The 12,119-nt window shown below is 44.0% G+C and overlaps 1 protein-coding gene across 2 annotated transcripts in view; it reads left to right on the top strand.

Annotated features, from left to right (window-relative positions):
• The window catches only part of SLC2A9 (solute carrier family 2 member 9), a 238,334-nt gene extending 226,947 nt beyond the window's left edge, over nucleotides 1-11,387 (top strand). Inside the window, exon 12 of one of the 2 annotated variants that reach the window (XM_074395890.1) lies at nucleotides 8,674-11,387. In XM_074395890.1, coding sequence (XP_074251991.1) covers nucleotides 8,674-8,928 — 255 coding nt within the window. In that variant the 3' untranslated portion in view covers nucleotides 8,929-11,387. The remainder of the gene's footprint in view (nucleotides 1-8,673) is intronic. The other variant, XM_003934679.4, reaches the window with a different exon arrangement.
• Nucleotides 11,388-12,119: the final 732 nt, after the last annotated feature.

Raw genomic sequence — 12,119 nt, 5'->3', positions numbered from 1 at the left:
CCCAAGGCCTATAGCAACAACTGCCTGGCTACTATCAGTGTCACGCAAGGTGCAAGGGCTCTGTAATCAGCAGGTGGTGAATCCAGCCAGGCTTGTGTCCTTCCCTTCAGGACAGTAAGCTTTACTCTGGTCCAGAAATGTCACCTGGGAGCCAGGGCCTAAAGTCAGGAACCTTAGCAATCTACTTGGTGCTCTATTACACTGTGGCTTACCTGGCATCCGAGCTGCAAGACAACATTGTTCTCACTTTGTTTCTTCTTTCCTCAAGTAAAAGGAGTCTCTCCCTGTGGCCACCACTTCCCCAGGCCCATGAGGAGTACTGCCTAGCTACCACCGATGTTCACTCAAGGCTCATGGGCTCTTTGATCAGCTTGTGGTAAATGTTCCCAGGCCTGGGGTTCTCCCTTAGGAGTAGTAGGCTCCCATTTGGCCCAGAGGAGATCCATAAATGCCATCCAGGAACCAAGGATGGGAACTGGGGACCTCAAGAGCCCACTTGGTGCCCCATCCCACTGTGACTGAGCTGGTACCTAAGCTGCAAGACAAAGTCTTCTTTACTCTTCCCTCTTCTTTCCTCAAGTGACAGAGTCTCTCCCCATGGCCAGTATAGCTGAGAATGTGCTGGGACACCTATGGAGCTAGCATGACACTGAGTCTCACCCAAGTCCATGGATAATACTGCTGCCTGGCTACCACTGGCATTTATTCAAGGCCCGAGGGCTCCTTAGTCAGTGGGTGATAAGTCCTGCCAGAACTTGATTCTTCCCTTCAAGGCAGCAGGTTTTCTCTGACCCTGGGGTGTCTAGAAATGTCATCTAGAAGATAGGGCCTGGAATGGGAGCCTCAGGACTCTGCCTGGTACCATATTCTACTGCGGATGAGCTGGTATCCAAGTTATAAGATAATCCCTCTTTAGTGTTCCCTCTATTGCTGGAGCTGTGAGCTATGCTGCCTGGGTTTGGAGGAGGAGTGATAGAAACATTCCTTTGGCCACCCCAGCTGTTGTCTTACTAGGCTGAGTACACCCTAAGTCCACTGGCTCCAAGTCCAGCACAGCACCAGGACTTGCCTAGAAATTGCAGTCCATGTGGCCTAGATCACTTTTCAAGTTTATTTAGAATCCCAGGGCACTTTATCCCATACTGGTGGGACTAGCTGGAACTCAGATTTCAACTGGCTTGGCTGTTCTAAATATTCCTTTGGAGGATGCCAACCAAATTCTGCCCTGTATTGCTTTCCATTCTGACAGGCAGCATAGAGTTCCAACTCAAAGTCCCACAGTCACTCCACCCTCCCTGCCCCAGATGCACAGATTCTCTCTCTGCACCACATGGTGCTGCCCAGGGATAGGGGAAGTCTTGACAACCCAAGACTGTCTTTTCTACCCACTTTACTGCCTCTTTCCTGACATGATGTTAAAACCAGGTACTATGATTACTCACTTGACTTTTGGTTCTTAAGGAAAGTGATATTTTGTGTGGATAGTTCAATTTGGTATTCTTGCAAAGAGGACAATTGCTGGAGCATTCTACTCAGGTATCTTGCTCCACCTCCTCCTCAGAACATTTTTATTATTGTATTTATGGAATACATTATATATATAAATAGTAGGAAAAAATCAGTGTACCTTCTCAACCAACTGAAGCTATTGAAATACCACGTGTGCCTCTTGCTGATCCCAGGGGTGATTACTAGCAGTAATCTTGTGTTAATAATTCTCTGAGTTTTCTTAATTATCTCATCCTTATATGAATGCATCCCTTAAGAATCTAGTGTTTTGGTTTGCATAATTTGCATATTTATATAGAACATCATCCTGAAGATACTTTTTGTGCCTTGTTTTTTTACTCAACATATATTGTTGAGAGTTGTCATGTTGAAATGTGTAACTGTTGTTTACTGGTTTCTCTGATCTATAGTACTCCTTTAGATGAATGCATCCCCGTTGATTTATCGATTCCCATATCCACAAGCATCCAAGCTGTTTCCAGTTGTCTTGCTCTAGAAACTGTTGCTTTGAACATCCGTGTACAACATGCAAGGGATTATGTGCTGATGCCAGTATTTTCTGTCTGAGCTTTGCAAGGAGGAAGCTTCCTGCCATGTGCCACTATTGAACATCCAAAATGTGGCTACTGCTACTGAGGAAATGAATGCTTGATTTTAATTGGTTTGAATTTAAATAGCACAGCTCTGGAATATATACACTCAGGAGTATCAATGTGGGGTCACAGGACACACACAACTTCGTCTCTGCTTGGTAGTGCCAAGTTGTTTTCCAAAGCAGTGGTAGCTAGTTCCAGCCTCCCCGGTAGGTGTAGAAAGTCATACTACTCATCAGCATTTGGTATTGTCGTCAGACATTTTACATTTTTGTCAGTCTGATAGATGTAAAATGGTATATCATTTAAGATTTTAACTTGTATAAGCCTGAATTACTAAGAACAATTAGTACTTTTTCATAAGCTTCTTTGCCATTTGTATTCCTCTTCTGTGTCAGACATTTTACATTTTTGTAAGTCTGATAGATGTGATTGCAGTGGCATGATCTCGGCTCACTGCAACCTCCTGGCTTCAAGTGATTCTCCTGCCTCAGCCTCCCAAGTAGCTGTTACTACAGGTGTGTGCCACGATGCCCGGCTAATTTTTGTAATTTTCGTAGAGACAAAGTTTCACCATGTCGGCCAGGCTGGTCTTGAACTTCTGACCTCAGGTGATCTGCCCACCTCAGCCTCTTAAAGTTCCGGGACTACAGGTGTGAGCCACTGTAATCTGCGCACTTCTTCATCTGCTTATCTGCCATTTGTATTCCCCTCTGTGAATCGCCTCCTTGGCCATTCTTCCCTTTTTCCAGTAGGCTTTTTCTTAGTGACTCCTAAGAGTTGTTGTTGAGTGTCGTATTTTAATTTGGAATACTAATTATTTGTTAGTCATGTATCACAATAGCTCCTCTCCTTTTGTACTCTGTACAGTGCCTTTTGATGAAAAGATATTCTTAATCTTTAAGTAACCAGATTTATCAGTTTGTTCATTTATCAGCTAAGCTTTATGAATGTAAAAGTATTTTCACAGAAAATCTTGAACCAATGGAAAAAATAAGGCCCAAACAGTGGGGTACTTCCCAGGGTTGTGTGAGGGGTGAGTGCTTGATGGAGCCAGATCTTGAGTCGAGGTCTGTTGGGAGGCAGGGTCCTTCAAACTACAGACATGCTGAGTAACAGCTCCTGGCTATAAGGCACTACGTAGACCCTCCTACGTAGCATCAGCTGAGGAATGGTCCAGTAACTTACTGTTCAGCGGCTGGGCAGAAAGTGGCTTGCTCAGTCACTTTAAAGTAGAAGAGGAGACAGGAAGAAAGTGACACACACGTCCTGAATCTGCACAAGGGAGGCAGGTACAGAAGTGAGCCAACGGCCTCCAGATCAGCCCCACCTGTGTTCAAATCCAGACACGGCCCTTACCAGCTGGTAACCTCAGGCAAATAACTTTCCCTTTCTCATCCTATTTTCTCACATGTAAGAGAATGGTATAGAGACCTGCCTCCCAGGTGCTGTGGGGGATGCTAAAGGATCATTCCTCCTCCACCCTTGACATACACACATAGTGATAGAATCGCAGTGGATCGTGGGGTAAGCGTGAGCCACTAGTCAGGTTCACTTTGGTGTGAGTCCTGACTCTCCTGTTTTTCCCTCACTTGCCTTGGACGTGTTCCAGAACCTCTCTAATACCCAACCTCATCTTTTTTTAAATGAACATATAAATAGCGCTATTGCAGTGTGGACTATAGGCATCAGATGATATAATGTCTGTCATATTGCTGGTATACAAGAGGTGCTTAAAGATGCATTTCTCTTCTCGGATTAAATTCAATCACACACTTGCAGTAACACCAGATTGTCGTGTGATCCCTGGAATGAAATTATTTCTAGCAGATACCAATAAACATCCTGGGTAAATTCCAGATCCTAGCCAGGAAGACTTGGGGACAACCCCAAAGCCATTTTACTCCTCTTCTCCATATTATTCCATCAGTCTTTGTCCAGCTCTGGCCCTGATTTTTGTTTAAATCTCATTTATTTGAGTAGACTGAGGATTTGGGGTTTTTTTCCCCCCATTGACTCTGTGGCCAGGACTCTCCTGACTTTCTCTCTTGTCCTTACTTTCTCAACAGTGACCACAACATGACAAACACAGGCTCTGGGGTCACATTGCCAGATACAAGACTTCCCTTTGCCTCACAGCCCAGAAAAACTGGACCAATAACTTTGCCCTCTCGGTGGCTTCCTCTATAATAGCAGCTACACCTTAGAGTTAGTGTGAACATTAAGTTAGTCAATAGCAGGCAACACCGTTAGTGATCCACAAGCAGTTCCTGCTCTTATCATTAGCCTCGTATTCTCTTCTCTCCAGCCCAAGCCCTGTTCCAACAGGAGACCGTGCGGCTCAGGCGAGTTTTACTCCCGGCTCTGCCACTTCCTAATGGCATGACCCTGGGCAAGTAGCATGACCTCACTCCATTTTGATCTTCTATTCTGTAAAGAGAAATCAAATAGATCTGTTTCTCAGAGGCAACAAATAAGCCTGCACACGGAAGATCCGGCTCCATAACTGATCAGAGTAAATCTTCATTGTGTTAAGTTCCTTCCTTTCTCTTCCTCCTTAAGCCAGACTCATAACACCTTGCTACCAAGGTCCCTTATTAAGAGCCATTGTCTGCAGAGCTAGGGATTAGGATTGTGGCTCCTAATTTTGTGTGCAAGACAGGGAAGGCAGTGAACATGGGTATTAGGGTTCTCTGGAGGGACAACACTGATAGGATACATGCATATATGAAGGGCAGTTTATTACTCACATGATCACAAGGTGAAGTCCCACAATAGGCTGTCTGTAAGCTGAGGAGCACGGAAGCCAGTCTGAGTCCCAAAACCTCAAAAGTGGGGAAGCCAGCAGTGCAGCCTCAGTCTGTGGCTGAAGGCCCAAGAGCCCCTGGCAGACCACTGGTGTAGATTCAAGAGTCCAAATGCTGAAGAACATGGAGTCCGATGTTTGAGGGCAGGAAGCATCCAGCACAGAAGAAAGATGGAGGCCAGAAGACTCAGCCAGGAGTCCTTCCACGTTCCTCCACCCTTTTATTCTAGCAGTGCTGGCAGCTGATTAGGTGGTTCTGGCAGATGACTGAAGTGGGTCTGCTTCTCCTAGCCCACTGATTCCTTTGGCAGCACCCTTGCAGACACACCCAGAAACAATCCTTTGCATCCTTCAGTACAATCAAGTTGACTCTCAATATTAACCATCACAGCATGTGCCTCCTGAAGGCTCCAGGCCCCACAGAAGGGCAATAATCTCCAAGGGGCGGGGACTCTCTGATTCCTTTTGTGCTGCTATCACAAAATACCACAAACTGGATAATTTATAAACGCAGAATTGATTTCCTCACAGTTCTGGGGGCTGGGCAGTCTCAGGCACCAGCAGAATCCGTGTCTGGTGAGGGCTGCTCTCTGCTTCCAAGATGGCATCTTGTTGCTGCGTCTTCAGATGCAAGAAGAGCAAAAAGGGCCTGACTCATTCCCTCCAGCCCTTTCACAAGGTCCATAGCAACCTCCTCAAGCCCCCACCTTTTAACACTATCACATTGGGATTTAAGTCCTAACACATGAATCTTAGGGGACACAGTCAGACCATAGTGGGGACCAAACAGAACTTCTCCTCTGTGGGCCAAGGAGGTGAAGCCTCACCCTGACCATCTTACAACTTTGCTCCTGACACTCCTGAGGGAGAGAGCAAGTGTTCCTTCCCAAAATGGCTGCAGCAGACACGTGTTCTTTTTTTTTTTTTTTTCTTGAAGTGGAGTCTCACTCTGTGGCCCAGGCTGGAGTGTGGTGGTGCTATCTCAGCTCACTGCAAACTCCACCTCCCAGGTCCAAACAATTCTCCTGCCTCAGCCTCCCAAGTAGCTGGGATTACAAGTGCCTGCCACCACACCCAGCTAATTTTTGTATTTTTACTAGAGATGGGCTTTCACCATGTTGGCCAGGCTGGTCTTGAACTCCTGACCTCAAGTGATCCACCTGCCTCAGCCTCCCAAAGTGCTGGGATTATGGGCGTGAGCCACCATGCCGGGCTGAGCTGTGTGTTTTTGGTTGAATTTTGTGAAACTGTGAGAATAATTCTCGTGACACCCATCGGGTCCCTTGGAAAAAGAAAGCCAAGCAAGAGGCAGCTGTGTGGGTGTCAGACAGGTCCTAGGCAGCCCCACATGTAGCCTGAGATAGGGCAGGAAGCCTTTCTGAGGCTCAGTTCATCCATGTACTCAGTAAGATACTCAGAGCATCTACTGTATATCAGACACTTTACAGGCTCTGGGAATACAAGAAAAATGATGACTCCTGCCCTCAAATAGCTACCTCTTGGTAGGGAGAGAGTTAACAAACAGGCAATTGCACAGCATAATCCTGCATAGTGGTGAGTGTTTTTGAAGAGCAAGGAAGTGGGGCTGGGAGGGGCTATTTAGAAATGAGAGTCAAAGAGAACCTCTCTGAGAAAATGACCGTTAAGTCAGATGAAGAGGAGTAAGAAAGCAGGACATCCAGAGGCCTAAAAGAAGATTATTCTAGCAAAAGCGAACAGCATGTGCAAAGATCCTGAGGCCAATTCTGGAGGGAGATCATGAAGGCAGTGGAGCTGGGGCAGAGAAAGTGAGGAGAGTGAGATCAGAGAAATACGAGAGAACCAGGGTCGGCGGCCTTGGAGGCCATGCTCAGACTTGGCTTTCCTCCAGGTGGCTTAGGAAGTCATGGTGGGTTTTGAGCAGAGGAGTGACCAGTTTTGTTCTTTAACAGGATCACTCTGGCTCGTCTCTTAAGAATAATCTTAAGATTATGTTTAAAATGAAAAGCTGGGAAATCAGTTGACAAGCTATTGCAAAAATCCAAGCAAAACATGATGGTGAATTGCATCAAAATTGGGTTGCAGCAGAAGTGGTGACAAACCCTCAGATTTGGATTGTATTTCAAGGTGGAACAACATGATTTCCTGATGGAGCAGCTGTGGGTGGAAGAGAGAGAGACACAGAGAGATGGAGGGGTGGTGGAGGGGGAGAGAGAGAGAGAGAAGCTCAACCTGCCTCCAAGTGTTTTTGTTTGAATCAGTCAGAAGGATGGAGGGGCCATCAGCAGAGACGAGGAAGAATAGAGCAGGCACAGTTTTAGAGGCACCACTTTGGACTTGATAAGTCAGATGTCCATTCAGCATGCAGGTGGGGGAGTGGAGGATGTTGAATACAAAATTGGATGTATCTCATTTCATCTTCAAAACAGTATGTGGGTATATATCACCATGTTGCAAACAGGAAACAGATGCTCAGTGGATTGAAGTTCTGTCTTAAATGGCTGATTTAATCCTAAGTGTTAGAACAACATGTGAGTAATGGGATCAGGATTTGAATCCCACTCGACTGGCTGCAGAGCCCATACACGCCGCCTTCTCCACATTGCTCTTGAAGTCTTTGTATTAGCAGAAGGCACAGTCTCAGAGCTAAGCACCCCCAGGTGTGGTACATTTACCGCATGTGGCACTTTAAAGGAAATATCTCATTTAATTCGTAAAACAACCCTACATGTACCATTCGATCAGGAAAATGGAGGCACAAAGAGTCTCAGATTTAGTAAACAGTAGATATAGGTTGCGATCCAGAGATCAAGGTTTAAGCACTCTGCCATTCTCCAAAACTAAATGTGTACCAAATCAAAGGACAGAATGGAGTTGACTAAAGTCTGGATATTGCTTCTTGGGAAGTATCATTCAAAGACAGTGTCACCTTATCTTTGGATCAGTAGATGTTTGTTGCATATAGTAGTCACAATCCTGATTGCTGGTGCCCAGAAAGTCTTTTATTTCTCGAGTGGTGGCTCACACCTATAATCCCAGTACCTGGGAGACCAAGGCAGAAGGATTGCTTCATGCTAGAAGTTCAAGTCTTTTATTCCAAAAAACATTTCTTGAGTGTGTCCTATAAGGCGCAAGAGCTACAGAGGTGACGAAGTCACTGAAAAGCTCAAGGTCTAGTGCAGTAGGCAGGGTTATTCTAGTCCAAGCACTAATCAGGGTGCATGAAACAGAGTGATTGCAGCAAATGTTTCTATTTTTTCTTGTCTCTCTTATTTGTGCAAAGCTGTCTCCGAGTATCAATTAGTGAGTTAGACCATTTACATATCAGAAAACCTGGCATTATCTTGGCCTAGTCTATGCTCCACATTCGTCTTATGAACTGGGGCATTTCTCTTCCCTTTTGATGTCGTTCTTGCCTCACATGTACAGCAGAAGCAAGGAGACAATATGGTTAATTGTAAATATAAGCTTAAGCTAATATTCAGCAAGTATTCCATTTTGCCTTCATGATGATTAACTTTTAAATGCCAAATTTGCAACAACAGCAACAGCAAAAGTGCCATTTTCTCGATTCTACCAGAGTTTGAAGCTGATTTATTCAAGCCTCATGTGAGAACACTCCACGTAGAGCACATTTGCCTTGGAGAGCCAGCATCACACATGGTGTTTTGTCTAGGAGTGTTGGTATATGAATATGGAGCTATTTAAAAGATGTGTGTAGAGATGGTTTAACAGCAAGTTTACTGACTGCCTATTTGATGGTTTGTGTCTCTGCCTTTTCCACAGAGAAGTCTGGACACCTACTGTTTCCTAGTCTTTGCTACAATTTGTATCACAGGTGCTACGTACCTATACTTTGTCTTGCCTGAGACCAAAAACAGAACGCATGCAGAAATCAGCCAGGCATTTTCCAAAAGGAACAAAGCACACCCACCAGAAGAGAAAATTGACCCAGCTGTCACTGATGATAAGACAAACGGAAGGCCTGAACCAGATTTCTCCTCCACGTTGGACAATTACGTCAAAAACAGGATGGTCTAAATGGATGATCTCACCTTTCAGGAAACTAAAAATTTAACCATTATTGGGAGGCCTAAATGAATCGAAGCTATGCAAGTCTTTTATATTATTAAGTATTTACAGGTAAACCTGCACTAATCTAACATTGCAACTGTGTTAGCATTATTCACAACTGAATCTCCCAAACTCTTCTGGAAGCTGCAAGGAATCACTATGTTTCAGTAGACCCAATGTTCTTCCATGTAGGTTGATGATCTGCCTTCATCATGACTCAACCCATGATTTCAAAATGAAATTGGGGAAATAGTATGTTAATGCTTTATCAAAAAAAAAAAAAAAAAAAAACCATTTGGTCTGACAGTGGACTCAATGGATTGGAAACCACAGATTGAGGTTCTAGTTTCAGCTTTACTACAAGCAAACTTGACCTGTCCTCAGCTTGAGTCCCAGTGCCCCAATGACCCTAGGCTTTCATCCCAGATATAGGCTTTCGGACTTCAGTAGAAAGATTGTTCATAGTGCCTAAGAAATGCCTTTTCCAATATCTGGCCTTAAATCTCAGGCTTTGGAGAACCTAATACCAACTCACCAGCCTGCAGATTTTGTCTTTCCCGAACTGTGTTCCAGGAATGGGCTCAAGACTTCAGGGCTGACGCCGTCCTCGCCCGAGACTATTAGAGTCCTGTGTGCTCACAGAGAACATGAAGAAGAGCAATGTGTGGAAGACTTAACTTCCAGTAACTGCGGCAGGGACTGACCTCTAGCCAAATGAAAAACAACATTGAGAATGATTCTAAAGCTTGGTAGGAGGAAAAAAAAACATTGTGATTAATTGGTGATTCCTGCCACAAGTGTGTGGCCAAGAGTGTCAGCATATAGACCTCATGTTTACCAAGTCTAGAAGAGATTTCTCTAGAAAGATAATGAGCTGTCTTAAAAGATGGGAAGTTCACCATCACTCTAAGTGCTCAGGTGAAGACTGGGTGATTTCTCATCTTGACTGTTGCTAAGAAAATCTGTATCAACTTTGGAGGAAGGTGTTTGGAATAGATATGTTGAAGGGCTCTTCTAACTCTTACATGCTAGAGTTGTCTGGGTCAGAACCATTTGCAGCCTGCCATTGTAATGTGTGGCTTGTATTTTGGTTGATTTCCTGTACTTGCTTCTAAAACAAAGTGCCCTACAGTGAATTAAAGTGCACTTGAATTAGCACCAGTGTGTTTGAATTTGGTATCTCATAGGAGTAGGGACAGAAAGGACTTATCCTTTCAGCCATAATCCCTTGGGTTTCCTCAGATCATTCTTGACAATGGCAGCGTTAGCCAAAACTCGAGTTCTGAGCTTCCTTTTCTGTGGAGTATTCTTTCATCATTGGGCCTTCCCTTTGGTTAATTGCCAACTCAAGGCAACGTGCCATCCAGCTTTGGGTTGGCTCAAAAATTTGGACAGTGTCTGTCAAGACAAAGAGAAAGTGAGGTGTGGGTTCCAAAAGTGCCTGAGACCAAAGGAACCACATGCAATGTAAAATAAAAATCTTCACTTTTTGGTGTTCTCTTTTGTTTGGAGACTTGAGTAGTTAGGCAATAAATATTTACTAGATACCTACCATAGACCAGGCACTAGCTATGTACTAAAGATGTATCAGTAAGCAAGAAAATACGCTAGTCTCACCTGCAAAAGCCCATGTCTACCAGAGAAGACAGAAAATCAAAGCATTAACTGTAAAGTTGTCATCGTTATTGTACTTTACAGTACACTAAAGTGTCATCAATTCAGTGATATAGGAATATGCAACAGGGATGGTTGGGGTGAGAGGTGAGAATCAGGAAAACCTTCCCAAATAAGTAACAGAAATAGAATGGGGAAAAATATGACTATCAGGCAATAGTCCAGGAATTATTCTTACATGTTATATTACATTTGAAAAGCTCATAGAGCCATTCTTACTCCATTTTCTATTGAGGCTGAAGAGTTCAAGGTCAAGGGGACATCTGATGAGGGCCTTCTTATGGGTGGGGTCTCTACAGTCCTGAGGTGGCACGGGGAATCACATGGTGAGAGGGCTAACTGTGTTCACTGGGGTCTCTCTTCTTTTCATAAAACCACCAGTTCCACTCCCATGGTAACACAGTAATTCATTCACTCATTAATTCATTAATTCATATGGGCTCTCGTGACCCAATTACCTTTTAAAGACTCCACTTCTCAATGCTGCCACGTTGGGGATTAACTTTCAACATGACTTTTAGAGTGGACATTCAAGCCATAGCAGCCACATAAGGAAATTTTTGAAAAATAAAACAAAAAGACACTCACAACCTCATTTCCTTCACTCCCCCAACATGAGCAATTTAATTTTTAGACAACTCTGTCCATTTATTGCTTATTATTCATCCAGATGCAATCACAGAAAACATGAAACACAATTACAATCATCTTGTCTGTTACCTTCTATTTTTTCCATGTTATATTAAACAAAATGTGTCATCTCAATTCCAAACCCTTTTGTTTATACTCTGATACTCACTGCAGTGAATGCTTCACGTATAAAGTTGTTTATCAGGTACCCAAAGACAGGGGAGTGGTGAATCAGAGAGACAGACATTTTCAGGCTCTAGTTCTTGGCTGAAAGGTACTAGCCACTTACAGCACCCTGTATCCATCCACAGACCCTAAAAGCATCTCTGGTCAAATTAATAGGTCTCCTTTACCAGTTCCTGACCAGGGGTTGGGGATTAGGCCCTTGTCTTACTATTTTACATATTCTCTCCACTCCAAGCCATGGAGATTTACGTTCCTTCTTTTCAGGTTCACTGAAAGTCACTCTTCCAGCTGCTTGTTCTGGCTAAGTAAGCACACTCCACCCTATTTCTCCCACTCATCGTAACTAGCAACCCTGGACAGAATCATGATGCAAACATATAAGGACTCTGAAAAATAAATTATATCAGGAAAATTGAAGAGAGAAATCAAAACTCAAGGGATAGTTACTATGGCAGTGAGCATCTCCTGGCTTATACTCCAGGAAAGAGCAGCTCTGGAAACTGTGAAGTGGACGTGGACTGGAAAAGCTGCAGGAGAAACTCCCACCTCGATTCCTGCCAGAGGGACAGGAAAGGGGTGACCACTGGGGAAAAAAAGTGATCAAACTGATGAAAACCAAATATAAAGGAAAAAGTCTTGAAAGGCACCTTAGAAAATCAGCACATTAC

The sequence above is a fragment of the Saimiri boliviensis genome, chromosome 3, assembly GCF_048565385.1.
Source record: "Saimiri boliviensis isolate mSaiBol1 chromosome 3, mSaiBol1.pri, whole genome shotgun sequence".
NCBI lineage: Eukaryota > Metazoa > Chordata > Mammalia > Primates > Cebidae > Saimiri > Saimiri boliviensis.
The sequence above is the reverse complement of the archived record's forward strand: the minus strand, read 5'-3'. Positions and strand labels throughout refer to the sequence as shown.